Source organism: Ambystoma mexicanum, chromosome 6p, assembly GCF_040938575.1.
Source record: "Ambystoma mexicanum isolate Mex_15411 chromosome 6p, UKY_AmexF1_1, whole genome shotgun sequence".
Classification (NCBI taxonomy): Eukaryota; Metazoa; Chordata; class Amphibia; order Caudata; family Ambystomatidae; genus Ambystoma; species Ambystoma mexicanum.
In genome coordinates, this window is record NC_090935.1 from 343886610 (window position 1) to 343909534 (window position 22925).

Here is a 22925-nt window from a genome sequence, read left to right on the forward strand (position 1 = left end):
CGTGTGCAATGTCGGGGCAGGCCTCGTTGGGGCCATCCATTGCAGCCAAAGATCCATATCTATCTCCCCCCAAACCACCTGACTATCCTCCGCCATTCTCGCTCTGAATTCCTCATCATACCTTACCCAGGCAAAGCCCCCAAAACTCGTGAAAGCCTTCCTGATTACATCCATATATTTAAGCAGGGCCACGCAACGCTCCGGAAATCTTTCACAATAAACACTGGCATGAATGATAAACGCTGACGTCCAATTCTCAATGGTCATCGGAACCCTCGGACGCGAAGCCCTCTCTTCTTCTTTAGACCCCTCCTTTGCTCTCACTTCCCTATGGAGTAATTTAAAAACATCTACAAATTCCCCTGCCTGGATCTTTTTCTTTGGTCGCTGCCATCAAGTGCGCCCCCAACGGTTTTGTTATCCCCATGTATGGCAACTTTTTCTCTTTTCCTTTCCCTTCCTCCTTCTCTTTACCAGCTTGCACCTCGAGCACCAATGGCTCTACCTCCTTGTCCGTTTGGACCTCCGCTGAGCACATGCTCTTCTCATCCCCCGAGGCTCCGATGGCCTTTCCTTACCCCTTGCCGTCCCTCATCTTCGTTTACCGCCCCCCTTCTCGTGTTCCCTCTCTGCCATGCATATGACCAATCCCTTTCCCGCTCACCTCTTTCCACGCAGGCCGTATGCGGTCCGACGTCCACACCACTGCTCCTCGTCTCTTTTCTTAGAGGGCTCCTACTGCGGGGACAAGACATGTCAGAAAACTCACCCAGCCAATAGTCCCCCCGAACTCCTGCCCCCCGACCGTCCTGCACCCGCCTATCAAGATCCCTCCTCAAACTTCCTCTCTCCTCCCCCCTTTCCCTTAAAGCCCTATAACCTTCTACCTCCCACTGCCCCACATAATCCTCCAATCCAACTCCATCACCCCTCATATACCATTGTGGATGCAAGCTCCTGCCCGAATTGAGTTGATCTTCCTATTGCGAGCCCGGGGCGTCTGCCCCGCCACTCCTCTGACGTCTTCTCGGCGGGGCCGCGGAGACCCCTGCCTGGTCCTCTTCTGTCGAGCGAGACGTTCCGTCCTCCACCCTGTAATCCTCATCGCTAGGGGCCGTGCTGCACCCTCTAGGCTCTCCTTGCGCTGACCGAGGAGGGGACGTACCAAAACCCTCTTCCTCCACCTGACCAGCGGTAGCTGCGCAGCGCCCTCCGCCCTCACTCAACCTACCCGGGGGGGCCGTTCCGCACCCCACTCTAACCTCCTCGATTGATGGGGACCTCTCCCTCCTCCTCCCGCTTGCACTCTTCTGCCCTGTCACCCCCTTCTGCACCCCCCCCCCGCTGGCTCCCCTCTGCTTCCCTTGAGCCACCTCCTTCTGAGCACTCCCAGCTTCCCTAGGGCTATCATTCCCTCCCTCCCTCAATGGCTGCCCACCCGATATCATTTCTCCCCCGGACGCCCTCCTGTCTTTCTCCCTCCTCAACTTCCTGCCCCTGGATTCCCAAACCTCCCCTCTTCCCGCCGCGGGAGAGCAAGCCACCACTGCCGCAAGAGCCCCATCTGCCGCTGCTCTCCGCTGCGGCCTACCCCCACTTATCCCCCCAACCCCCGTGGCCACAACACCAGTGACTTCCCCCACTGCCCCCTCCAACTGGGCCCTAGATGCCCTACTAATTATTTCCAAGGCCTCCCTCAGAGCCTTAGCATCAACCAGCCCTCTCTTGCCGGCTCCCTGGCCAACCATTGTGCACTACGAAACTGGTTGTGCACTAAATAAATGTATCCCGTGAAAACTTAACCTAGCAACTCCTAAGCCCCCGAGCCAAAACTACCCTTGGACCTATACCCCCCAAAAGCCCCGCTAATAAACTGGGAAACGAGTCAACTAGGCGCTTGAGAACACTCAACCGTTAATAAAACCCCTGCCCCACACTATTCTCAAAATTATAAATAATTAAAACGAATTTTTTTTTTTTATATACCCCCTAAATCCTGCTATAACCCTTAACACCCCCTACCCTTTCAATTAACCGCCCCAGGCACAAGAAAAAGCCCCCAAAACCAGCAGCCCAACCAGCAATGAGGCAGAGGAGTGACCGTGTCACCCTGCCCCCTGGTGGATCACGAGATGCACCGCACTGTCAGTACCAACAAAATCGCACTGTCCCTTTAATGGAAACACACCGCCCCCTCTGGCCCCAGCCTGCTACCGTGCCCCGCATAGACTCTAAATCCGTCTACTTCACAATAACGGGCGGCCGCCCACACACGAGGAGGGCCCTGAGAGACGGCGCCGGCGCTGCGTGCAGAGTGCCCAGCACACCTTCTCTATCCACCAAAAGCACCCCGCCGGCAAGTGAACGTCGGCGGGAGGCGCCCTGCCTCCTACGGCACCCCCGGTCCTTCGATCCCCCCAACAACCTAGCCTCGACCCCACCACGCACCCGCCACTGGACCCACAGGTAAGCAAACGAGGGGTCGAGGGGTGTCTTATCTACGGCACCCCTTCTACCCTATTACCCGACTATATAATATACTATGTATATAAAATGCTTTTTTTATTTTTTTATTTTTTATTATATACTACCTACCCGCCCACTCCAACAATACTCCCTTGCCTACCTGCCTAATACGCACCTCCAGGCCCAGCTAATACCAGGGAAGGCTCGGGAGCAGGCGACAGGACTGACAATCGCCAAGTCCAACCGTCGCCTGCCTCCCGAACCTTCCCTGCCCCCTTAAATACCCCAGAGGGGCGCTCTGCCCCCATGGCCACTCACTGGCCGTGTGCAGCGCCAAAAACCTCCCCGGGGGGAAACGCTTTGCGTTCCCCCCGGGCCCCCCCTTTTGCAGCCCAAGGTGGGCACACGCAGGGCTGGTCATATTGAGGTGATCTCTCACATAGCACTTTACTACAATGATAGCCAACATTTTACTACAATGAAAGCATTTCACGGGCACCAAGCTACACGGACAAACCAAAAACTCAAGGGAAGTCATGTTCTGGTGCATGTGGGCGCTGGAAAGGGATCTCCGGGCAGGTGCCTCTGGGACTGGCTCTACCCCCACGCTGTTTAAGTTCATACACCACTTTAGTGACACCATTTAAAGCCACACCATATTCAGTCCCCATTAATTGCACACAGAGATGCATGTTATGATTTTTTTATTAGGAAAGCAGAAGACATCTACTTCCCTGGGGCGTTTTACTTATTTACGCAGCTTTTCCTGCTGTTCGTTTATGCTGGATCTAACTGAGACACCCATCTGAAAATCGGCTCCACTAGTTCACTTGTGGTGGGTGCCAAAGCACGCTAACTATATGAGAAGGGGGGGGGGGCAGAGTCCCATCAGATACCCATACAAGACGACGACTCAAACTAGAAAAGGGACTAAACTCCTGTGGGAAGGCCCCTTCTCTTTTGGACTCTCTTCGAGGGCTTGTCCCTAGACCAATGTCCCTATTGCCCACCCCACTAATGCAGGCTTGACTGGACCTGCTACACATTGACTGGCCCCGTCTTGTGGGTGACCAGCTTCGTCTTGTAAACTTATCTTAGTGAACTAGCTCAAGTCCCAGAGCTACCAGTTGAATGATTACTGCAAAAACTAACCTTTCTTCAACAACATTTTTGCTAAATTACTGGTTTCAACACCATTGATATTCTTTGTGCAGTTTTTGTATGCTAAGCTATTAATACAGTTAACACACAATGAAGTATTTTGAAAGTAACAAGATGTAACTTGATTTTGTTTTGAACAGGAGAAGGCATTGAATGACTCTGGAATGGACATTGGCAAAGAATCCTTGCTGTGTCAGGCTGCGGAAAAAACAAAACAACCCAATTCTTCAGATACGGACTCTCCTGTGGTTACCGCTGATGTTTCAACCGAAACTGAACCCCAGTATCACATGGAAAGCCAGAGTGAAGTAGAAGTGAAACAGCTTTCAGAAGCATTGCAGGAGCTGCAGATACAATTGGAGCGTTCAGAGGTGGAAAGGAAGCACCTAGAGTCGCAGTTAAAGGTTGCGCTTGAAGGGGACATCGTCATAGACCATAAGGAGATCCCGGAAGGTAAAAGTGAACAAGTAGACACACTTCCATGCAAGACGGAGTCCCCCTCCCGAGAGATCTTGAATGCACAGGTTGTTTGTAGCTTGGGCGCTGAAAATAAGGATGGAAATACAGGTGAGGCTGAGCAGCAAGCACCAGTTGAAGAGCTAAACCTACTGCGACAGGGATACGAGAAAGCACAGGCTGAGAGTGAGATAAACAAACAGATAGTAATACAGCTGGAAAATGAACTCTCAAAGATGGAAGAAAGACTGGCGAGCATGATGTCTAAAGATGAGCAAGAGGAGATGAAAAACTCCTATTCTTTGCTGATCGAGAATATTAATCAGGAAAAGGTTTTGCTAATCAAGAAATATGAGGATGGGCAGGAAGAAATCAGAAAGTTGCAGGATTCAGTGAAAGATCTGAACTCCTCCACTCATGAAGCTGCAGAGCTGAAGAGAGCGATGGAGAAAACCATTGAGGAGCTCCGCAAGGAAATGAGTGAGCTATCGCTGTTGTACAAGGAGTCTCAGAGTGAGCTTGATGATTACCGGAGGCTACCTGCGGCCAATACAGACTCAAACTTCATTAGCAAAGAGGAGCATGAACACATTATCTTGGAACTGAAGGACTTGAGAGTAAAAGCTGAGGATGAAGTGATGGAAATGGAGGTAGAATACGAAAGGGCGCTGCATGAACTGGTGGCCCTTAAGCAGCAATTGGAAGTGGAGCAAGAAAAATCGGTGTTAATTGCAGAGAATGCACAGACCATTGACACACTTAGGAACACCATTGTGGAGCTGGAGGCCGAGAGAACAGACCTTAACGAACAACTAGTGGACAAAGATTTTGAATTAACCAAGCTGCAAGAGCAGCTGCTGGCAGAAAAAGCAGTCAGTCGTGAAGCAGTAGCGGCTCGGGAATCCTCTGAAAAATGTAAACTGTCTTTAGAGAAGGAAGTAAATGTGTTATCCTGTAAATTGAAAGACTCTTTGAAGGAAAAAGAAAAGGTGTCGATGGACATTGTGCAGGTGAAGAACGAAATGTTGCAGGTTAAAGGGGAAAAGGAAGTTCTTCAAAGTCTTCTGAAGTCGAAGGAACAGGAAGTTGCTGACCTATGTCTCAAAAATAGTCAGATTCAAGAAGATCTCACAGAAATGAAGAAATGTTCAGAAAGCTCTTCAAAATTGGAGGAGGACAAAGATCGAAAGGTTGGTGGTGATTTAGTCATATTACATTAAGTGGAGCTATCCACTTAAAATTACAAACATTTTCGAAAGGAAGTGGCACATTGCCACAAAATAATCTGATCATATGTTTTTTTAAGATCTAGAGTATTATTTTGTTTAAGGGCGAGGCAAAGACCTGCTGCAGACTTCACAACTGTACAATATTCTTGTTTTCCTATATGTGCCATTTGACATCAGGTGGTGTCTTTGCCACCCGTGCAAAGTCAGTTTATGGTACCTACATGTATTGCCTGCATAGGGGGAATACACACAGGTAGCATAGTTTCATTGTGCCACTGATGTACGCATTTCTCCGCTATCAGTACTCTGTGACATAAGTTGTAGTATATAGACCAGTACCAGGTGGACTGTTGAGGTAGATTGATCATTGAATGACATACATGTTTGTTATCCTGGTCATGCTGTGTACGGTATCAGCGTGGCACTGTGAAGGATCAGGGCTTGACATTTCCGTTGAGAAAGGCTGATGAGGTCATAGAAATCCTAGGCTTAGTTATGGGCACAATAATTGAAGGCTGTGGAGTTAACTTGTTTTCAGGAGTTTCCTGACAATCAGTAGATTTGTCATATCGTAATACGAGGCGTGAATTTGCTAAACAAGGTTCTGCAAGAACAAGCTCAGTGATGGTTATGGCGAACCTAGTGAAGGTGATTTTGCATGTTCGTGTTGGCCTTGTGGCTAATGTGTATGCAACAAATGTTCATGCGCAGGAAACCTATTTTTTGGGCTTGATGGCTTTCCATTGTTGGGGGTCTTCTGGGGGATTGAAGAGAAACAATGTGCTTACTCTCTTATAGCAGAAGGTGACAATGAAGGGAATATTCAGTGACTCAACCGTGCAGTTGGGAAAGTGATGTCCTGTGAAACCCATAGGAAATAAAGCTCAATGGGAGCACAGCTGCATATCCACCAGTAGAACAAGAATGAGGTTTTTTCAGAATCCTCTTGTGCCACACCTAGCATCCTCAAATGCGGTGTACCCCAGGGTTCCTGCATTGCCCCCACCCTGTACAACATTTTCACCAGAACTCTTTAAAATCCTTGATGCCCTGGGCATCTCATACACGAACTATGCTGATGACACACAGGTACTCATCCCCCTATCAGGAGACTACGTGTCGGACTCAAACACCCTCAACTCAATCTATTCTACAATCCAATCCTGCATGGCAGATAACTGGTTATACCTCAATACTAAGAAAACAGAACTGCTGCTGATTGGATCCCCGTCCACCTTGGGCAAGCTGGACAAGCAGTACAACTGCTTCGCTGTTGACAATATTCCCATTAATGTGTCTCAGGCGATTAAGACCCTGGGCGTTTAACTTGAACCAAACCTAACTATGGATAGGCAGGTCAACGCCATTGCATCCTCCTTGGCCTACCATTCCAAACTCATCAATTCAGTCAGACCTTACCTATCCCAGCAAAACTGTCTCACTATTGCCAGGGCAATAATTGGTTTGAGACTGGACTATTGCAATGCCCTTCTTGTTGGAACATCAGGAAAAAACATAGCTAAACTATAGATTGCTCAAAATAATGCCCTTAGGGCCGCCACGGGTCTCTCACGCAGAGGCCACATCTCAGGACTCGGAAGGAAGGTCCACTGGCTTCCAATTAAGCAGTGAATCATCTTCAAGACCTTAGCCCTTACCCATAGTGCCTCCATCATCTTACCCCCCCCCTTACCTGGCCCAGAGGATCACCACCTCTCTCGTCCAGGCCAGCCAGAATGCCCTACACAAACCTGATTACCGTCCCTAAAACTCAAAAAACGCGTGCCGGTGGAAGTAGCTTCCCTACTCAGGCTGCGTACAACTGGAATGCCCTACCGCCACACAACAGGAGCATTGACTCTCATGCAGCCTTCCGTAAGGCGATCAAAACTAGGCGCTTTGTCTGACTATGGTTTTTTAACCTGTTGCGACTACTGCTGCGCCTTTAATTATGCAGCCTTGTCACTCGTATGTTGTATAAACCTTTACCATGTTTAAGAATCTTCCATGGGCGGCATTCATGTAACCCACAATCAAGCCTTCCTAAGCTCATCTTACTGCCTTGATGCAGTGCGCTCTACAAATCTAAATAAATAAATACATGTATCTGTCTTTCTCTGTACCCGCTCTTTGTCCTCAGCTAATTTTGCATGTTGGGATGTAGCATATGAATAATATGATGCACTTTCAATGCACAATCTTGTTAGACAAATTTTAGGGTGATTTCCATCCAAGTAATTGTGCACTCTCTAATTTCTACTTTGGCTTACCATTACAATCGTCCCAATTCCTCCCTATCAGCAATCTGAAAATAGTCTAATTCTTCCTATGTTGCTTATCACTTCCTTTCTCTCTCAATGCATCTACCATTGTTACGGCTTCAATTTTGTATTTCATCGTCTTGTTCCGGCAGAATTACTGTTTGATTTATTTTCAAATTCTGTGCATTCCCACAAGTAATGTCCTATTGATTCTGTTTCTCCGGAACACCGACATTATCCAGTTTTGTGTTTGTCTATTCTTTATGCGACTGTTTAGCTTTTGTTTTTATTAAATAGCACTTTTTTTTTATTGAACTCCTTGTTTTGTAGATCAGTGAGCTGTCGAAAGAAGTAACCAAACTTAAGGATGCACTCAACAGTCTATCTCAGCTCTCCTTCTCCACTTGCACTTCTAAGAGACAAGGCCAGCAGCTGGAATCCCTGCAGCAGCAAGTAAAGCAACTACAAAGCCAGATTATTGTAAGTCTGCCTTCAAGGTGGCACCTAATTGTCAATACCAATTTTTGCGACCTTGACCACAAAATGCTTTCTGGCAAATAGCCAGTGGAAGAGAACATTGGTTAAAAGTGGAGATATGAGTGTCCAGCTAGTGGTTAGGGCTGTATGCTAACCATTATTGATTCTGCTGCCCTAACTGAATAGTTTAATGAAACTGAGGCTAAGGAGAAACTAGAATCAATTTTCTAGATTTGCTTATTTTATTAATTATTAGGAAAATGCAAGCAAATACTACGGCTAAATTAAATGCTCTTCCAAAACAACTATTCCCCCACTTTTCAATAGATGGCTTAACATGTGCCAAAATGTACTGGCAAGCAGACATTGGCTAATCGTGCTACTGAACAAAATCTCCATCATTTTAAGAGTAGCCATTAGATTTGCTCATTTTAGAAAATAAAATAAGTAATGCTTTTACATGGATGAGTAGTAGATTTCTTCTTTCCATTATACGAGATGCATATCTCGTTTGCCGGTCAAGTGGCACAGCGAGTAGAGCGCTCGCTTTGACATCTGTGCAGAGACTGCTAACGCAGGCTCGAATCCCGGCGTGGCCAAATTCAGCCTTTCATCCTTCTGAGGTCGATAAATGAGCACCACACACCGTGGGTAATAATACGCAGCGCTCAGATACCTGAGGGTTCGTAGTGCTATATAAGTGCCAAATTATTATTATTATTTATTATTATATTTTAGAGATGGTACAAATCTGTTAGGTGGATTTTTCATCAGAAAATGTTGATTTCTTTATGATCCTAGAGTTTCAAATTTTCTGCCAATTTTAGAAATCAGCTGCAGATTTCAAAATGTTTGGCCGGTTATAGCATATTTCCCCTCTACAAATATGGAATTATTGACTCTGCAGAGATATTTTTCATATTTCTGTAGAGTCAATAATTCTATAAAGTTTTATGTAGATTTGGACTGCCTCTAGTATACCTTCAATGCATTGCATTTTTTTGAGAGCAGCAATCCAAAGTGCCTTTAGCTTCAGTACGTGGATACAGGAATGGGCTTTGTGTGTCATAGGATAAAAAAAAAAAGTGTTACTGATATGCTACAGACTAGCAAGGAAACCTTGGCATCCGCCTAAATTGACACCAGTATGTGGATGGTGGGGGTACTAGATTAGTCCTAGAAATCACCAATCTGCTCCCTTTTCAAAGTGCATTGGAGGGGTGAGGCTGTAAAATGGCATTTTACTCACATAAATTACTGCAGGACCGTTGTTATAACATTGCAGAGTCAATTTAAGAAAACCTGATATAGAAGGAACTCTTCACAATGGTGGGCACTAATAATAACCTTATCGCCCCTCTTTCCTGATACCGTGGGCAGGGCATTATTGTGCAGTGTGTGTAAGCCGTAGGGGCTGAAGGTGAGGTGTGGGGTGTTAGATGCTCTTTGTAATTTTGTCAGATGCACACCGATTGAAGAAGACTGTGTACTTGGTGGCAACTACATCCATCACTGTTTGCCGGAGATCCAGCAACCCACAGGGTAGTCGCAAAAGACAGCACTGTCAAAGTTGTAAATGATCTATTTTATTTTTTCAGGAGTCCAAGAAGCAGCACCAGGAAGTAGTGTCAATTTACAGGAAGCATCTTTTGTACGCCGTGCAGGTATGCTGTATGAATTTTACCTTACAGATTTACCCGCATATCTCCATCTCAAAAGGTTTCCCTTTTGGATACAAATCGCAGAGCATATGACTTGGGAGTCTGTGTGTTCAAAGAGTTATCAATATGTCTGTCCGTCTACTGCCCATCTACCCAGCTACCCCTGTCTTCAGCGAGCCCTGATGCTTTCAGTGATGAGGCTACCTGCCTAACATTAACATCTACAAATGAAACCAACCAGACCAAGGTGAAATAAGGCCCAACTTGGAGCAATTGTAGGAGGAGTCTCGAATCTCCATCATTCCTCTTGGATCTCCATATGAGGGGCAACCCCATAACTTGAAACTCTTGGAGCCGGTCTTTAAAACGATCATCTGCAAAATCTTCTAGCATCCACCTTATGTTCCTTTTTCTGACAATCCTGGACAGCTGTTGGCATTGGACAGCATGTTTACTGAGAACCATCTAGATGTGGCATTAAAGGGCCAAAGGGAACATAGAACACAGATTTATAGAGAATGGGTCTACCTTACTGCACTGTAGTAATGCCTAAACAACAATTAACCATGTAAAAAAAGTAATGTCCATTAGGTCAATTTCCTTAATTAGTACCCATTACATAACACTATCTGCATCTTAGCCAATAAGGACACGGGAATTCTGGTTGCTAATAACCAGTAGTTGCCCAGAATGTCTACATCCTCTCATCTGCCTGCACCAACTATTCTTTTCCTTGCTCTTGTCACCATGTGTCACACTGTTAAGCCAATGGCCTCCCTCCATGTCCTGCCTACTCCTTCCCTGCCTTGGCACTTTTGGTTCATAGATCTTTATTCCATGGAACTCATCTCGGCCCCTTTCCTTTGCAGCCAAATGCCACCCATTTCACTGTCTACTTCTGACACTGGCATCCTGGTACTTGCCCGTGTTCTCCAGCCATATGATATGCATTGGATGGGCATTGTGTCTCACTCCAGTATGCGCCCTCCTTTACTGTGTGTACCGCTGGCTCTTTGAGGCCTGTGGTGGAACTCCACAGGATCACAATGGATGCTAAAAGCTTGAATGCCCTCCATCGCCTGTCCATACTCGTCATTGGGACACACTTGATCCTCCTTAAGGACCCTTGCTTCGCTGGTTGGCCACTAAGTCTGGCTTTGAAAGGTAGGAAACTAGTGATCATGGGTACTTGTCCTCATTTAATCACTAAAGAGGTAAAGCCGTGCATTCTGAGATGAATGCACAGAAAAAACATAATTTATTAGGACCATTCAATTTTAAAGAAATGCACCCATAGTTAAATTCATCCCACGGCTGTTTCAAAAAGGAGGGAGCTCTAAATATCTATCACAATAAGGGATCCCCTTAGTGGACCCTTTCCCTTGACTCTTCATTTCTGCACTTTTTAATCCATGTTAAGAATAGGTCATCCTTGTACATTACTTGCCCAGTGGAGTTTTGACCCCCAAACGCTTTAGCCACCACTTGTGAGCCCCTCTTGAATCTACATTGCAAATTGATCTGTTGAGGTGTTTTTGCTCCTGCGTGATGTAGTGCTGCTCCCTCTCTGCAACCCAGCACTGTGAGCCAAGTGACCTCACTTTCAATCTCATATGTAACTTAAGGTTTTCTTCATCCTGAGCAAGAGCCTATTCCACCACTGGAAAGAGGACCTGCTTTTAGAGTTAAATAACTTCACCCACCAACACAAGCATCTTCTTGGACATTTTTCTGTTCTGTGGCATCAGAAAGGCATTCACTGAAAGGGGCCCAATTGGTTCACCCATATGAACTCCATGCAGCTCAATACCACCACGAGCACAGAAACGAAAAAGGGGAATCCTCACAACAGGCTCTCTTTAATAAACCATTTATTTGATTTTCGCAGGTGCTAAATGCAGGGTTGCATTCATTTCAGGGTGCGAAGTGGGGGAAAAGGATGATCAGGAGAAAGCTGAAAAGGGAACATTCAGTCTGATTACAACGCTAGAGGCATTTACTTGGTAGCAAAGGAGGGTAGTGGGTGTAGAGGAATCATGGCAGTGAAGTGACTTCAGAGATGGGCGTTGGTGCTCTGGTCAATATCAGTTGTAGTAGATTTAGCTCTGTTTGGGAGCCCCAGGGAATAGGCTATTCCAATAATCAAGTTTGCATAGGCTCACTGCCGGGATGAGTTCATGAGTTCAACCCAGGAAGGGAAGGATTTACTCCTAGATATGGATCTGAATGTGGGCTGACATGCTTAGACCATTCATTTGAGAGACAACTGAGACTGATGAAGCAAAGATGATAACCCCCCCATGTTTTTCTACAGTCGTGGCTGATGTATGTTGGATGCCAGCTGCTCTGGCCACAAGAATAGTATGTGAGGATCCACTTTTTGATATATGTTGATTATTTCAATGTTTCTGGATTGAGGCAGAGCTTGATTGAGGTCATCCGTTCTTGGATCTTGATGACAAGATCTGGGTATTGGCAGCCTCATTGTCTTCTGCTTTAATTGGTGGTTGTGTATTCTCAGAATAGAGATGGAAGAATTCAACATGGGCCTCCAATAAGTATGCCAGCAATTGCATGTTCTCATTGAAGGGACATGGAAAAACTGAGGAACGTTTTAGTATCCCATATAGCCCTTCAGTTTGTACATGCCGGATGATCTGGTGTTTCCTAACTTCACCCCGAGATCTGCTCTGTCAGGAAAGACTTGCGATGTTTTGGCCTCAAAATGAGGCATGAAGCCATTTTAGGAGGATTTTATGGTCATAGTGTTGTATGCTGCTAAGTCCAGGAGGATCGGGCCTCTTCTTTGGTTACCATCTAGTAGTTTCAGGCTAGCTTCCTATATGTCCTGAAGGGTTGATTGTGTGCGCGCCTGTTAGGGAGAATTCTCTGTAAATGTGCCTATTCCTCCCACCTTAGAGCCCTCCAGCTCTTTTGCTGAACTTTGGGACTTTGAACTTTTTAATTCTGTTTTCTGTGTTTATTTCTTTTGGTTATGGAGTTTTAGACAACTCCAAAGGCGGAGTTCGGGCTGAGTTCAGTCTGCGGCAGACGCTGGTCCTGTTGGTTGCTGTGAGGAGCTGCTCCTACATCCATCGCATCGGAGATCCAGTGTATTTGGATCACTTCTTCTTTAAGAAAAAGAAGCCCTACTCCCTTTAAAAACTCGCCCGGAGCGCGGAGCGTGCGCGGAGTTCGGGCTGAGTTCAGTCTGCGGCAGACGCTGGTCCTGTTGGTTGCTGTGAGGAGCTGCTGCTACATCCATCGCATCGGAGATCCAGTGTATTTGGATCACTTCTTCTTTAAGAAAAAGAAGCCCTACTCCCTTTAAAAACTCGCCCGGAGCGCGCGCGGAGTTCGGGCTGAGTTCAGTCTGCGGCAGTCCGCGGCCGTACGCCGCCGTACGCCGCTGAGGTGAAGACCCGCCGGAGAGAAGGTAAGAAACACGCCTCTATGGCTGAATTGGGGCCCCTGACTCGTGCCATGTCCAGACAAACATTACATTCCAATGGCAAGTTGGACTCCCTCAGAGCGGAGGGCTCCCTGTCCGCCAATCCTGCTGAGCCCGAGCCAATGGATGTGGCGGTGACTCGGGAACAGTTTCCATCATCGGTGTCCTCCTCTCAGAGAGACTGTGTGCCTATGGAGAGTCTATTAGATGGCTCCCTAGGGAGTCATGACTGGGAGCAGCAGAGGCTGAGTGGGCCCCGCATGGTGGGCAAAGCACTCCTCAGCCTAGGCTCAGGCTTTGCCCACTTCTCAAGTTCATCAAGCCCACAATCGTCACTTGAATCCTTGATGCCTGGCCGCCTCCTTAGTCCCTCCTGTAATCCCTGTGCCGTTGTATCACGGCGTCAGACTTTAACTCCTGATATAGCGCCTGATCTATTGAGTGATCCCTTAGTGTCACCATTAGATCCGGAAGTGGGTGAAACCCCTCAGTTGATTGCGTCATATACACAATCAGCGACGGATTTGTCCGTGGCAGTACCTTCTGTCCCTGTGGTCGGCCAGGAGGAAACCTCGCTTGACGAAGTCTGTGCATCCATTATAACCAACGACCATACCGAACGGAAGAGAATTGCCTCCGTCCCTGTCACGAATGACTCTCACCATGCGAATGAAGGAATAATGGGAAGACCGCTGCATGAGTGCGATGTGACGGATCTCGAACTCATTGAACACGAGAAAGAAATGGTGTTGGTCTCTTCTAATGCTGAAATATTCGAACTAACGAACCTTGCCAACACTTGCAACCATCAAACACTGGAGGTAGAATCGAGCCTCGAACCCTCTGACGATATGGAAGTGAGATTAGATTCACTTTCGAACAAAGATCCGAAAGCATTTCCAAGATCAAGCGCTGAGATCGCGATTAATCTGAATAAAGCCAAAGCAATGAGGAAAGAGAGACGTGCTACTGCCGAGTTGCAAAACCCACAGGCATACTCCCCTGCATGCAGCATATACTCAACTCAGGTGTTAGATCTAGCAGGACGTGAAGCTAGACTTGCGGAACGCCTGAAAGCTGACTTTGATACAATGAAAGAACGCTTGTCTATAGGCCCCTCAAGAACTGGGATGGAGCCCCTTGACATCTACATTAGAAAGTCTCGCCCAGTCGGCCCCCATAATGCCGCAACGGTCTCCCCTCCGCAAACGTTCCATCACGTATCAAGAGAGGTGCAGAGAAATGCTGACGAAGTCTCAAGCCATCGGAGAAACAGTCTCTCTCGGCTAGAGAATCTAGGGGGGGACAGCGTCTCCAGCAACAACCAAAACTCATTGACGAAGATTGCATCCACCTGTTCCACCCCGAGAACCCCGTCTAACTTCAAACCCACGAGTAACAAAAGGACCGGACTTGGAGAAACGGGGCCTAAGAAGCAAAAGGACCCAATGATCCCGTTTGATGGTAACACAGAGGGTGACGCGGCTGCAGCCTACAAATCAAATCTGTCGGCTGCCGCCGCTCTTCAAATTCATAACAATGTGTTAGCTGCATCATCGGTTGCTTTACTACCCTTCACCAAATTATACGAAAACTTACATGAGGCACTGCAATCAAATGGAGGGCTACTGTCCCACATCATTGAAAAATTAGCCAAACAAGAACAACAAATTGCACAGCTGCAAGACAACCTTGAATCTGATAAAACAGCGCTGTCAGAGATCCAAAAGCAAGTAAATGAAGGTATGGCAAAAGGAAATCAGGAAAAGAACGACTTGATAACATCAATTGCTGCCTGCCTAAAGCAATCAATCACACTAATGAGATCGATGCGTTCAATGGAGCCTATAACACCGACTCCTAAAGCAAAAGAAATTACTGGAACACCTAATTCCGACTTAATGGAATCAACGCCGAAAGAACTAGCCGTGTCCAATGATGTGGCAACAATAGTAGGGCCTGTGGAGCCACCTCCCATGTCTTCTAACCTTAAGCAAGGACTAGAGGAGTGTGAACCCAAGTCCCAAGTCTCCATCAAATGTGCCACTCAAACCCGCCCAAGCTCATCTTTTGGGATTTTCTTTGGAGCAGCAAAAAACTTTAAGGAAATAGGAAAAAAGCCAACACTGGAGAAAGAAAACGCTGAGAAACCTAAAAAGCTGCTGGCCACTGACAACACCCCGAAGAAACGGAAAGAAAAGAAAAAACATTGTGAACCTCGCAACCAAACTAACAAATCTAGAAAATGTATATGCAATCTGACGTCTCCGGCCAAACCGAATTTCTTTTCAAGAACCCAAAAAAGTAATGCACCAATGCCGTCTAAAGAGACCGCAAGTAAGAGTAAAGTTGTCGATGAACCTATAGCTGAAAAGGGAAACCCCAAAAAACGCCAGAGAGCGGAAACGGAAGAAGTTGAAAGCCCAGCCCAATCCGCGTCTATTGACCTCTGCAACTTATCAACTTACTCAATAGAAGATGACTGCGAGACAAACGACCCAAACTCCTCAATTATTTCGACGAGCAGCTTGGAATCAAATGAATCCCTCAATTCTAACCAAAATGAATCCTACACATCCAAGGGAAAGAGGGCGGGAAACCCTTGGATATTAAACTCCAAATCGCTCCCGAAGGCCTCAGTGCATCAGGCTAAATTGGACTGTAAAAACCAAAAAATGCCCAGAGGCGAGTTGTCAGATGTGGACTCCTTAACACAAGGCGTAGGTGGCAGCCCCATTAACATGAGAAATCTAAATCCCAAATGTACAGCCGGACAAAGATCACATCAGGCAGTAAAGACCAGGCCTAGAATCCATGAATCAACGGTTGATAGAAACCCACGAATTGCAATCACGAACATCCACAAAGACGATCCTGATGTGAACCTGAACAGAAGGAATGTTATGCGCCTCTTACACTCGGTACCGGCTCTGAGAACGGTGACATCTAATGACATTGCTATTATCGAATATGTGTCTGAGAAATACGCTGACAAAGTATACCTTCACATATCTTCCAAAGCAGTACGCAATACAATTCTGGCAGCAAAGGATGAAATTCTGCAGTTTGGCTTTGAGACTAGAGAAGTATCGTCCGACTTGGCAAGTCAAAGACCAGTTAATTCAATGAACCCGTTAAATAGCCTTGGACAGAAAGTGTCCTCTCAAGATCACCGGAGGAGAGAACTAAGAAAACAACTAAGATCCGAACTGCCTATGCCCCACTCTGGAAAAATCAACAAATATGGGGAAGGCACAAAGTAGCTAGTCTCCGACAAAGAAACGAAATTGACCTCCCTGATCTCCTGGAACACGAGAGGCTTCCGTCATCTTTACGAAAGTTTTCCGATTGAGCTGAATGATAATCTCATAATTTGTCTACAGGAAACATGGTTAAGATGTCCACCCGTGAAAGATGGCTATGCCACAATGCTGAATCCAGCGGGAAAAAATTCTCATGGACGCCCCTTCTCCGGCCTGATAACCATGATGAAAATCGGATGTGACTGGAAGGTGCTTAGAAGTGAAAACCCAAATCTGTTTGTGCAATGTACGCTGATGCAACAAAAAAGTCACGATGGGAACAATCCACAACAACTCCTCGTATTAAATGTATACTGGAATCCGGCGATGATCACCACCAAACGATTTATAGGCACGGTAACAAATCTGCTGGACAAGCACATCCACAAGAAGAACAATATCATACTACTAATATGTGGTGACATGAACTTGTCCTGGATTTCTGGAAAGGGTGTGCGAATATCTAATGACCGTGCCAACAGCCCCTCAGACCAGGAGAGAAGGATCCTCTGGGATAATATCATGGAGGCGTATGATTGTGATATGGTCAACGGTCAAATTGATGGCGACAGGCCCCCGAAAATTACGTGGCAAAATTTGGGCACTGCAAAGGTTTTGGACTATATATGGGTCTCAAAACATGCCTGGAACTCACTTCATGAATTGAATATAACACCCACAAAATCCAGTGACCATAACCCGTTAGTACTACATCTGAGGATACATTCAGGAGCAAATAAGTCAACAGTGACTCAAGCTCTGGAAGTAAATAACGGGAAAAACAGGCTACGAATATCTACTGCTCAGATATCCAGTATAACAGAGAAACTGGACGAAGCAGACCGTCGGTCTCTGTGTAACGTGGATTATGTATCACTCTTACCGCTGAAAAGTTTACCGACCTTGTGGAAGAAAAATTCCGAGAAAAAACATATCCATGTTTGGAGCACAAGAGTAAACGAAGAAAAAAAGCGCCTAAAGAGCGATATACTCAAGCTGAAAGCGCAAGGTGGCATTAACAGCGCCATCCTAATAAAAAAAAGGTCCCAAACATACCGTAATTGGTCTAAGGCATTTAAATTTCAACGCGACCAAGAGAGAGGCGAACTCATGCTGACCATGATAAGATCACACAAATGCAGAGACATATGGCACACTCTAAACAACTGTACAGCCGACCAAGAGACGAAAATGGCAAACGTGGTCACGGAAGCGGAGTGGAATAAACATTTCCTTAAGGTTTTCTCAGGAGATAATGAAATTGATATCCCACAAAGAAACCTAAGATCTGTAAACTGGGACTGCACCGAAACCAGGGAGGACATCCTATTTGCGATTGAAAAACTGAACAACTCGCAAGCCACTGGGCCTGACGGCATCTCCAACGTTATGCTCAAACAACACAAATCGGAATGGGCAAAATTAATCGAAACTCTATTTGCCAACATCAAAAAACTTAGAGAGATACCGGCATCATGGACATCTGCAATTATAGTCCCTATATTTAAGAAAGGCGATCGAGCTGTTCCGGCAAACTATCGCCCTATCGCCTTACTGGACACCATCGGCAAAGTATTTGCGAACTTCCTGCAAAAGAAACTAACGAACTGGGCTAACACGAGTGGAATCACTGATCCCAGACAAACGGGTTTTACGAAAGGCGTCGGAACTGAAAACAACCTGACCCTGTTAAACCTACTCAAGTTGAATGCTATGGAAAGAAAAACACAGTTGTTTATAGCATTCATTGATCTTCATCAAGCTTTCGACTGCATAGATCGGGAAACCTTGTGGGCCAAATTAATCAACTGGAATTGTCCAGAGGAGATTCTGTTCCCCATCATTGCATTGCATACAGCCACGACCATCCAGATAAGGCTAAATGAAGCCGGGATTCTATCGGACAAAATGAAGACCCAGAGAGGTGTAAAACAGGGATGCCCTATTGCAGCATGCTTGTTTAAACTATTCATCGCGGATATTCCATCAGCATTGAAAGAGGTGCGTTGCTTTCCACCGAAACTGAATGGATCCCACCTAAACTGCCTAATATACGCAGACAACATAATCCTAATAGACACCACGCCGATCGGCCTACGTCTATTACATACATTATACCAATACATGAATACAAACCAGCTGAAGATAAATACGTCAAAAACAAAAATTATGAAGATCGGAGCGCTAAAAGAAACAAAGAAAAAAAAATGTTTCAAGTGGCAAATTGGAAATACGAGTCTTGAGGAAGTAAACGAATTCCGATACCTAGGTATAATGATATCCTCCTCGATATGTGAGAAGAGCTGGTCAAGAAATCTACTATGTCGTATGAATACCTTGGCCATCCAAGGAACCGGAATTCATAACCTTTTTGGTAAATTTTCCCTGACCCCAATTCGTCTATTCTACTTGCAAAAAGTAATCCCATGTGTCACCTATGGAACCGAAGCCGGTTGGAATCTCGATCACAACATCTGGGCAAAACTGGAAGGATATTTCTGGCGACGTGTCTTAAAGCTACCGAAATGCTTCTCAACATCAATAATAAGGCATGAACTTGCCTTGGATGCTCTACACACAACAGTTATTTGGAAATCGATTGCTCTACTGAGGAAGATGACAATAATAGAGAAAGAACCCGCCTACGAAATCTTAGCAATCGACGAAGTGTGCCCTTCAAAGTCGATCCTAAACATCTGGGCCACAAGAATTCACGACATCATGCGAGCAGCCAATATAAGCAAGGAAATGCTGGTAAAATGGCCTCAACTCGCAAAGAAAAAGCTAAAAGAATGGGCTTGGGCACAAAACATCGAGCGTCTGGAGAAAATGGCATCGGCGCCAAAGTTGGGACCAACCATAAATAAGATGCCGAGATATCTTACCCAGTTTCCTTCTAGACATCACCGTGACCGCTTTCTTCATCTGCGAATGAATGCGCTACGAACAAAAGAGGTTTTACTAAGACGGAAAGCCCCAACGATCTGTGACAACTGGTGCAGATTTTGTCTAAAGGAAACCGAAACCATAAAACATCTGGTGATTGGTTGCACTAAACTGAATTCAATTAGATCGATACATCTGAGCAAATATGCACCAACAAACGGCAACATGGAGGATTGGTGGTTCAGAATACTAAGTGGGAGCTCCGTATTTCTAACTTGCTCGGTGATAAACTTTATCGACATGCTCGATGTTTAAGATCGTAGGCCGGATATGAGAACTGCAATCCTTGAACTTCCTTAATAGAATGGGGAAATGACTAAGAAATAATTTTTCTAAAAGTTTATTATTAAACTAAGTAAAAAAAAAAAAAAAAGGCATCATCTTTTTATTTTTGTCACACAGAACCCTCAGTGCAACGGCACAGGGAAGCCTTTCAGGCTTTCCCAAGGTTTAAATGGCTTCTCTGGGATAAACTACCATGATTTTTCCCGACCACGAACACTGGTAGAGTTAAATCGCTAGAGCCATGTTTTTCAAGATGGCGTCTGAGCCTCCTTTTGTTTAAACGGGTATCGGTCTTCTTTTTTGGCCATTTCTTTTTGGAATGGTCCTTCTAGAGTTTCTCTGCGCGCCAAACCAGGTTTGGTCCCTTTGTTCCTATGCCTTTGGCGGGCTTCACGACTAAAGACCGCCTCTGGCGCCCGAGTGTCTGGGGTGGGCAGGAAGTGAGGGAGGTGCCCGAAACTCCCTGTGCCTGGTCTCCTAGGAGACCCAAATGCACTCTGGCGTGATCGGCTGGCTGACTGTCCGGCAAGGACAGCCACCCTGCTGGGTGAGTGGCAGCTAGAATGGAATGAATGGGTGAAAACTGTTTAAAAGGCAAGTCTCTTGGCTTGGAAGGCAGTCGACCACTGAAACACAAGAACTGAAGACAAGCTGGAAGAGGACAGCTGCTGCAACTCCTGGACTGTTGGTTCGCCCGGTGAAGCCGTACTGCAGGTCTGAATTGCCAAGCTCATCTCGACAGAGAAGCTCTTCAAGGACGACTTCTCCCTTTGAGTTGGTGGAACCAATCAACTCGTAAGCCACCTGGACACCATTCTCGGACCGGGTTATATTTTCCTCAGAATGCTGCAGGAAACCGAATAGCGAGGGAGAGGGACACCAGTTTGTGTACTTGACGACAGCTACCAGAATCAAAGATTTGCATTTGCCAGCTTTTTGACCAGCCCCTGTGCTGTGCAGGAGTCCCCCGACGTCTTCCCTCCTGTCCCCACGACTGAGGCTCAGGAACAGCGAGATCTGCAGGAACTGCCAGGAACAGACATCTTCAGCTACATCCTTTTTTCTTCATTGGAAGATACTGTGAAAACCCAACCGAGAGAACTTGCCTCTCAACGCAAAGTGCTTCAAACTTTGACAACTTGCAGGGCTAGTCCGCTTGTGACTCGACATATGAATCTTTCTTTTACGAACTACTTCTGAGAACTTTGGCAAATACTTTTCCGTTTAACTTCCAGAACTGCTTTATCCTATACAAGACTTTAGCCCATTGACTTTGGCCTAAACCTATTGCATTGAATCGGCTCCTCTGGCGAACTCAAACTATTTGCACTGTTTAAGAGTAACTGTAATATCCGTTTTTATTAAGTTATGCTTTTTTGCTCCTACTTCAAATGCTCTGAATGCCATTTTGCTTCTCCTTCAAACTAGTTTAAATGTCTCAGAACCTGATATTTTGAAGTACTGACGTATAATTTTGGGTGATATAGATTGCCTCCTTCTAGGGAATGTTATGAGTATAAGAGTCTATTTGAATACCTGTAATTATAGAACTCCGTGTAACACCCTTACAGCTCACATTCCCTCTTGAGATAAGCCTGACTGCTCAGCAGCGCTACCACAAAACTGTGTAGTATGGACCTGGACTAAAGGTTGGTTTTGCTTACACCTCTAATCTTAGTTGTGTGTAGTGGTCCCAAAGGGTACTGCATACAAACTCTGCCTAACAGCGCCCATGGGTTCTGATGTCTGATTATCCATCATGAAACAGCGTGTTTGTTTTGCAATAATTTTGAAATTGTACTGTTGCAGTTTTCTCTGATCTTTGCTAAGAATGGGAGGTCACAGATTGAGATGTTTGAGAGGTCAGCGGGATACCGGATTGGCCTTTTCAGAATGGTGTAATATTGACATATTTTAGATGGTTTGGAGCTATGCCCAACATGAAAGAAGCATTGTACCGGTTAATAATGCCAGGCGTGAGCATTGTGATATTAAGAGTAATTATGTGACTCTTATCATCTTTACCACATCAGTTATGACTGATTTTTCTGTCGGAGAAAAGGCGTGGAATTGGGATTTTCTTTTTTGTTGAGACGTTATGATGGGGCATGACTGATTGGCTGATGTCGACAGTGAATTAAATGAACCTTGGAAGGTAGAGATTTCTTCTCTGAAAGAGGATGCAATTTGCTCTTCATTGTGTATAGAGTCCCGTAGGAGGATGCTTTCTTGCAACTGCTTAGAGGGTAGTTTGGTTCAATGAGTTCTTTCATTTTGTTTGTGGCCTTGTGGATTCTATTCTTTATTTCTACACTGGATGCCTAGTCTATAGCCTCTAGAATGAAGTACACCCAGTGTGTCTCAGTGGGCGTGAGACTGATGCCATTTCCTTTATAATTATGTCTAAGTTGTTTGCTGCTAGTTCCAGATTAGCCATTCATTTACTTTCTTGGTGTTTGACTTTCCTTTGTTGTAAGTGGCTGGAGATAGCGTTTTTAGGTATTGTCTGAATCAGTTTTGGTTCATGTCAAGATTAAGGTGGGGCAGTATGAAGGCAGAATGCAAATGGACTGGTTGGTTAATGCCAGATAGAAGGCTTCATTAATCACGGCCTGAAGAAGTTTGTTTATTAATTTGTATGGCGCACCAAACCCGGAGGTAGCTGGGCGCAACATAGAACTGAATACATGGATACTTAAAAACTTAGTTACAGAGTAAGGCACAAAGGTACATGAAGAAGGAACAATATTTGCAGATAAGTCATTAAACAAAACAAGTCAGAGAAATATACAAATGGTCAAGCGGGGAGTCGGAACGGGACAGAAGTCTGGTCAAGCGGGGAGTTGGAACGGGACAGAAGTCTGGGCTGAGGGTACGTGGTTGGTCTTAGGGGTCATTGGAGTGTAACCATTTGAGAATATTACATCTGAAACTGTAATAGGTCTGATCTATTCTAACGTCAAGTGGGAGGACATTCCAGTACTGGACGGCCTTGACGGGGAAGCTACTGCCGCCTGTTTTGTTTTTTTTTGTCTGAATCTCGGTATCTGTAGACAGTAAGAGTTGGCTACTCTAGTTGGGTGGGTGGATGTTTTTCTCACTATATTCTCTGCCAAGTAGCGGGGAGCTGCGTTATTAAGGCATTTGTAGGTTAGTGAGGCTGTTTTGAGTGAAATCCTGTCGCTAATTTTTAGCCACTGTTGTTCTCTTATGTTAGAGATGTGCTCTTT

At 45.6% G+C, this 22925-nt stretch overlaps 1 protein-coding gene across 2 annotated transcripts in view; it reads left to right on the forward strand.

The window, feature by feature from the left end:
• The window catches only part of RAI14 (retinoic acid induced 14), a 528112-nt gene that overhangs the window by 488018 nt on the left and 17169 nt on the right, over positions 1-22925 (forward strand). For both annotated transcript variants that reach the window (XM_069627100.1, XM_069627101.1), the window contains 3 exons: positions 3768-5273; positions 7904-8053; positions 9649-9714. In XM_069627100.1, the coding sequence (XP_069483201.1) occupies positions 3768-5273; positions 7904-8053; positions 9649-9714 (1722 nt within the window). The remainder of the gene's footprint in view (positions 1-3767; positions 5274-7903; positions 8054-9648; positions 9715-22925) is intronic.